The sequence below is a fragment of the Octopus sinensis genome, unplaced genomic scaffold (assembly GCF_006345805.1).
Source record: "Octopus sinensis unplaced genomic scaffold, ASM634580v1 Contig13853, whole genome shotgun sequence".
Lineage (NCBI taxonomy): Eukaryota > Metazoa > Mollusca > Cephalopoda > Octopoda > Octopodidae > Octopus > Octopus sinensis.
The window spans coordinates 60,476-67,895 of record NW_021833050.1 but is presented as its reverse complement, the minus strand read 5'-3'; the positions used below and the strand labels follow the sequence as shown (position 1 = coordinate 67,895).

Here is a 7,420-nt window from a genome sequence, read left to right as displayed (position 1 = left end):
GGTAAAAAAAACATTCTGGGCCGTATGAATATTTCCCTCGTTTAAGAAACAGATTGGATTTATCTACATTTGTGAAGGAAAAAAGATACCCTTCCCCCCACCCCTAACCCTAAAACAGATTGAAATGCAATAGATCGATACTAGGGTCATAATTATGGGTGACAATTTCATATGACACCGCTAGAAAAAACTGCCGTTCAAACCGAAAAGATCCTCTACTTTTTTTTTTTTCTTATTTTTACCGAAAAATAAAGGTAAGAAAAAAATGTGGAAATTTTGCCGAAGGCACTGAAAGAGAGTGACTCTGCCGAGACACAACAGAAAGAACCAATGTTGTCAGTCAACCAAGAGTTGTCGAACTTGTGTTTTACTGCAATTGTTAACCGCCAGATGGGACTTCGTTCAGGCCTTCCTTTCCGTATTTCTGGTCGATGTCGGTTTCTTGTGGTTCCAACCAAACCGGACACACGAACCCCCATTCATTTTATTTTCCCACGAAAAGGTAACCTATCTATTTGTATACTTATATATTTTATTTCAGGTAATGTTAATGTAAAAATGTACCTTATTTTGTAACATTTGCACGCTATCCTCACATTCAGAAACGGACACAAGTTTTCAGACAACCGGACACATGTTTTCGCAATTAAGAACTAATTACGGCGGGTTTTAGGAGGGAATTTCTGTTTTGGTCGCGATTTTCCCGTTTTTTTACTTTTTTACTGGCATTACATTTTCAGGGCATACATTCAAGAGTGTGTCCCCGCCCTCCTATCGTCTTTGTTTCCTTGTAACGTTTAGAATTATCTTTTAATGAACTCCCAACCACACGGTTGGGCAAGTGTCTTCTACTATAGCCTCGGGCCGACCAATGCCTTGTGAGTGGATTTGGTAGACAGAAACTGGAAGAAGCCCATCGTATATATTGTATGTGCGTGTATGTTTGTGTGTCTGTGTTTTTCCCTCCACCATTGCTTGACAACCGATGGTGGCGTGTTTACGTCCCCATAACTTAGCGGTTCGGCAAAAGAGACCGATAGAATAAGTACTAGGCTTACAAAGAATAAGTCCTGGGGTCGATTTACTTGACTAGAAGGCAGTGTCCAGCATGGCCGCAGTCAAATGACTGAAACGAGTAAAAGAGTAGAGAGAGAGTCCCCAAATTTCAGGTCGTGTGCCTATTGTAAAAAGGATTATTATTTTTATCATTATTATTATTATTATTATTCATATACAAGGCGCAGGAGTGGCTGTGTGGTAAGTAGCTTGCTTACCAACCACATGGTTCCGGGTTCAGTCCCACTGCGTGGCATCTTGGCCAGGTGTCTTCTGCTATAGCCCCGGGCCGACCAATACCTTGTGAGTGGATTTGGTAGACGGAAACTGAAAGAAGCCTGTCATATATATATATATATATATGTGTGTGTTTGTGTGTCTGTGTTTGCCCCCCTAGCATTGCTTGACAAACGATGCTGGTGTGTTTACGTCCCCGTAACTTAGCGGTTCGGCAAAAGCGACCGATAGAATAAGTACTGGGGTCGATTTGCTTGACTAAAGGCGGTGCTCCAGCATGGAGTAGAGAGAGTCCCCAACATTCAGGTCTTGTGCCTATTGTAGAAAGGATTATTATTATTATTCATTTTATTATTATTATTATTATTATTCATATACAAGTATGTGTGTGTTTCACCATTCTCTTATTTTATTCAATTTCAGAATAATTGAAGCATGTCTTTGACAATCCCGGAGCGTGTTGAACTTATTTTCCTGTCTGGTCGCGATGGTGCAACAAACAGAACTGTTGCCGAAACCTTCAACCAAAAGCATCCTGGCAAAGCCGTGTCGCATACAACAGTCGGTCGATTAGTCCAAAAGTTCCGTGCAACGGGCAGTGTGCACGACAAACTTCGAAGTGGTCGCCCCGTGATATCAAACGAAACACGTGTATCTGTGATAAATGAACTTCAGAAAAGTCCGAAGAAATCCGTGCGGAGACTGTCTCAGGAAATTGGCGTTCCTCGTACAACAATGCGACGGATAATCAAAGCTGCAGAAGGTGACTATTTTCAAAGTTTGTACCAATTTGTTCTGCTTTGTAATCTTTATATATAAAAGAGAGGTTGTGTGCTGTCTGTCTCCTAGGATTTAGATTCCTAACTACGCCCACATTTTGCGGTGCAGTTTAACCAAGCCCGGGTATCTTATAGTCGTGATTCATATCAAGCCCTTCTGGGTATTAGCACGCGTCTACGATCAGTCTACAATTTTAAAATAATTTACCATCATTTTTTTCCATTTTAATGCATATTTTTTTAATGTAAGGGAAGTAACTCTCTAAAAATGTCTACGATGAGTCAACGATTTAAAAAAAAATTTACCATCACTTTTTTTTCCATTTTAATGCATTTTTTTGCTATTTTTTGGCTATAACTCTCTAAAAATGCTTATATAGTTATTTCCCTTACAAACCCAAGCAACGCCGGGTGATACTGCTAGTCTTCTTTATATATAAAAGTCAAGTTGTGTGTCAGTCTCCTACGATTTAGATTCCTAACTACTCCCACATTTTGCGGTGCAGTTTAACCAAAACCAGGTATCTTATAGTCGTCATTCATATCGAGCCCTTCTGGGTATTAGCGCGCGTCTACGATGAGTCTATGATTTTAAAAAAAATTTACCATTATTTTTCCGTATTTTTAATGCATTTTCGCTCGGTTTATATAAGGGAAGTAACTCTCTAAAAATGTATTATTAAATCTCAGAACGTAAAAAGCTACAGTAACACCCCCCCCCCCCTTTGTGGTTAACCACATTGAGATGGCTATTATACTTTACATCTCTAAAGATGCTTATATAGTTATTTCCCTTACAAACCCAAGCAACGCCGGGCGATACTGCTAGTTTTAATATAAAGTGTCGTTTTTGAAGTGTGCAATATATATGAACCCGTTAACGTTCAAATTATTCTGTCAAATGTAATGCTTATTTGTTCACCTAGTTTTGAAACCAATCCTATGACTGGCACCTGGCAGTTGCCTGCCAGGGCCGCTGGACTGACTCCTGTGCGGGGGGCAAGTAAAGAAACACCATTTCGACCCTGTGCTTGAGGAGATCCATTGAGTCAAGTACACCAACATCAAAAATCAATGGAAACTGTAGTTGTGATCCCTGGGCCGGTGGCATGTAAAAAGCACCATCCAAACGTGGCCGATGCCAGCGCTGCCTTGACTGGCTTCTGAGCTGGCGGCATATAAAATGAACCATCCGAATGTGGTCAATGCCAGCGCCGCCTTGACTGGCTTCCATGCCAGCGCCGCCTTGACTGGCTTCTGTGCCGGTGGCATGTAGAAAGCACCAGTCTGATCGTGGCCGCTGGTTAAATCCTGACTGTCAGTATATAATAGTATTTACAGCAGCGAGCTGGCAGAAACATTAGCAGGCCGGGCGAAATGCGCAGCCGTATTTCGTCTGTCGTTACGTTCCGAGTTCAAATTCCGCCGAGGTTAACTTAGCCTTTCATCCTTTCGGGGTCGATAAATAAAGTACCAGTTACGCACTGGGGTCGATATAATCGACTTAATCCCTTTGTCTGTCCTTGTTTGTCCCCTCTATGTTTAGCCCCTTGTGGGTAGTAAAGAAATATATATAATAGTATTTACCATATGAATCAATGAATGATTCCAGTGAAATGGCAGTGTGTGTGTGTATAAAATCGAACCAAACATATTTTCTTCACAATAACTCTTTTTTTTCAATTTCTTTCAGTCTGCAAACTGGCCACGTCTCACTTGAAATCACATGAATTTCCACCAATCTCGCTTCCTTATGATGTCGAACATCTTGAAGGATGCATGCGTGCAGCAGATCCCGAGGATCTAACCACAAAAGCAGAAGTTCCAGCCGCTGATTCACAACCTGAATGAGCAACGATGGGACGTACGTGTGTGGACAGGACTAGGCAGGGGCCGGACGGTCAAGCCGAGTTACGCATCGCCAACTGTGCGGAATGTTTCATTGATATGGCTGATTTCATACTCAACCGATTGGAAAGTGTCCAGGAGATGGCCGAGCCAAAGATGAACTGATGTTGTAATGACGATGATGATGATGATTGTAGTGAGTATTGGTGCTGCTGGAAACAACAGCTATAATAATGAAGAAGAATACTCTTTTTACTCTGTTAATCGTTTCAGTCATTTGACTGCGGCCATGCTGGAGCACCGCCTTTAGTCGAGCAAATCGACCCCAGGACTTATTCTTTGTAAGCTCAGTACTTATTCTATCGGTCTCTTTTGCCGAACCGCTAATTAACGGGGGCATAAACACACCAGCATCGGTTGTCAAGCAATGCTAGGGGGACAAACACAGACACACAAACATATATATATACATATATATGACGGGCTTCTTTCAGTTTCCGTCTGCCAAATCCACTCACAAGGTTTTAGTCAGCCCAAGGCTATAGTAGAAGACACTTGGCCAAGGTGCCATGCAGTGGGACTGAACCTGGAACCATGTGGTTGGTAAACAAGCTACTTACCACACAGCCACTCCTACGCCATATGATTAGGTTACATTTCAATTTTCTTTTGCGGTATTTCTTTAATCTATTAATGATTGTTTCTGCAACTGATAATCAATATAAGTGGTTGGCATATTAGGAAGGTCATCCAGCAGTAGAAGCCAAACCAAATCAGACTGGAACCAGGTGCGGTTCCTGGCTTGCCTGCCCTGGTCAAAGCATCTAACCCATGGATATTGAAGAATGATGATGATGTGCCTATAAATATAGCCGTAAGACCATAAGATCACCTTGGGATAACATTTACAAACAAAATTATCTTTTATAATCACGATGAACATCAATGGAATTTGTATCCTTGTGGTACCAGTGCCGGTGGCACAAGAAAACCATCCGAACGTGACCATAGGCAGTACCGCATCGACTGGCCTCCGTGCTGAGGGCACGTAACACCATCCGAGCATGGCCGTTCGCCAGCCTCGTCTGGCACCTGTGTCGGTGGCACATAAAAACACCCACTACACTCTCGGAGTGGTTGGCGTTAGGAAGGGCATCCAGCTGTAGAAACACTGCCAGATCTGACTGGCCTGGTGCAGCCTTCGAGCTTGCCAGACCCCAGTTGAACCGTCCAACCCATGCTAGCATGGAAAGCGGACGTTAAACGATGATGATGATGATGGCTTTACATTATTGCAAGTATAAAGCGAGTTTATGACTGTAAATGCTTTCTCTGTAAAACTGAGCAAAATAAAAAAGGAAAAGTATGTTGTTGTTGTTTGCAGTGAAATTTCAGAAATAAATAGAATCTAATAATTACAAATATTTCACCTGTAAAATTAAATTGGAATTAATGTTTGTATTTCATTTCTACCAGTTTTCCTGATTTGTAATTGAGAATAAAAACCTGTAAAAACTACTGTTATGTGTCTCATTTATTTACTTGGTTTGACACATTCTACCAGTATACGAAGTTTTAAAGTGTTAAAGTTAACTAGAAATTGTGTTGAAAACTGCCGTTCAAAAGGAAAAGATCCAATATCTCTTATGTCTAAAGGCGATGCGGGTTCTAGTTCCACGGACAGCATTCAATTTTTCTTCTTTTTTTTTTTAACTTAATATTTATATGCTATTTTTATAGTCTTTATTTAAGGCGGCAAGCTGGCACGGTCGTTAGCACGCCGGACGGAATGCGTAGCGGTATTTCGTCCGACTTGACGTTCTGAGTTCAAATTCTGCTGAGGGCAACCTCGGCGGAATTTGATCTCAGAACGTCGCTACAGGCGTAATACCACTAAGCATTTCATTTGGCGCGCTAACGATTCTGCCAGCTTGCCGCCTTTTCAATCCTTTCCACTAACAGCACAAGGTAGGAAATTTTGGGGGATAGGAAATTAGTCGATTGCATCGACCCCAGTGTTTGACTGGTACTTAGTTTATCGACCCAAAAAGCATGTAAGGAAAAGTGAACCTCGCACGGAGTTTGAACTCAGAACGTAGCGACGGGTGAAACACACAAGCTGATTAGTAAATAAACATTTAAGGCAGTGGTTTTCAACCAGGGTTCTGCCAGTACAGTCCAGGGGTTCCGCAAGAAGTTACAAAACTGCTAAAATCACCAGTAATTTTAAAGACTCCTGTGCAGATATGTGTGCATAAGACTATTAAATTATTGCACAGGGATAGGATGCTAGCATTAGTGACCCCTGGTAGGTAACCTTCCTTTTTGTTTCTGGCGTAGGTAGAGAATATACACACATTCCTCGAGCCAGTGGAATGCTTCCTTGGGGTTCCACTCCAGCAAAAAGTTTGAAAAGCACTGATTTAAGGTATTAACGGCGAAATGAAAGCAGGAATGGGAAAATGAGATAGAAGAAAGAAATACCCAGAAGGGCTCGATATGAATCACGACTATAAGATACGCGGTTTTGGTTAAACTGCACTGCAAAATGTGGGAGTAGTTAGGAATCTAAATCGTAGGAGACAGACACACAACCTCACTTTTATATATAAAGATTGTCCTGCAAACCATACATCGGCCCGCTTCAGCCAGAATTGTAGTTGTTTCGGTGCAGTTGTGTGGACAAGCTGGACATGTTTACGTTTCCTACTTTGGAGTGTGAAGTGAAGGCTGTTATTCTTTTGGTCGGGGGGGGGGGGGTAACATAACCCACTCCCTCCCACTTTTTTTTTAACCAGAAAACCACGTTTTCGTCTATGGAGATTTCGATTCTGGGTAATTGGTCAGTTTACATAAAACAAGAAGATAAATATTAAAGGGGAGATAACTAATAAAAGCGGTGATATTGGATCTTTTCGGTTTGAACGGCAGTTTTTTCTAGCGGTGTCCTATGAAATTGTCACCCATAATTATGACCCTAGTATCGATCTATTGCATTTCAATCTGTTTTAGGGTTAGGGTTAGGGGTGGGGGAAGGGTATCTTTTTTTCTTCAGAAATGTAAATAAACTCAATCTGTTTCTTAAACGAGGGACATATTCATACGGCACAGAATGTTTTGTTTTTTTTACCTCAATAGACGTCAGTAATTGGTTGAAATTGCAGATATTGAAGAAAAAACAACAAATATCTTACAAACTATAGAATTTTCTCAATAAAGCCAAGAGAAAAAGATGTTTTATAAACACATTCTACCAGTTTACGGCAATCTTTCGTCTCTAGTAGACCTTTCCGTCGATTTCCGTAAAAAATTTATTTTTTACATATGGGCTTGCGGGAACTTTTGAAGTAATGAGAGCGAAAGAGACTAAGAGAAAGCGATTGTATGACGAGGGAAGTTCTTTTGAAGTTACCGTCCAGGGGAGCATTGATGTACATGTGTGTATGTGTGTGTGTGTGTTTGATGGGGTGTGGGGGACAGACAGTATGTTGTGTAAGTGA

General features: G+C 41.3%; 1 protein-coding gene across 2 annotated transcripts; it reads left to right on the top strand.

The window, feature by feature from the left end:
* The first annotated feature begins 334 nt into the window (after window positions 1-334).
* Window positions 335-4,265, top strand: LOC115229916. 2 transcript variants are annotated; one of them, XM_029800179.2, is made up of 3 exons: window positions 335-502; window positions 1,717-2,056; window positions 3,766-4,265. In XM_029800179.2, the coding sequence occupies exons 2-3, from the start codon at window positions 1,729-1,731 to the stop codon at window positions 3,921-3,923; spliced, it is 486 nt and encodes a 161-aa protein (XP_029656039.1). In that variant the 5' UTR covers window positions 335-502; window positions 1,717-1,728; the 3' UTR covers window positions 3,924-4,265. The 2 variants fall into 2 exon arrangements, with proteins under 2 accessions (XP_029656039.1, XP_036355296.1); XM_036499403.1 differs by lacking the exon at window positions 335-502 and having other exon boundaries at window positions 1,701-2,056.
* The last annotated feature ends 3,155 nt before the right edge of the window (window positions 4,266-7,420 follow it).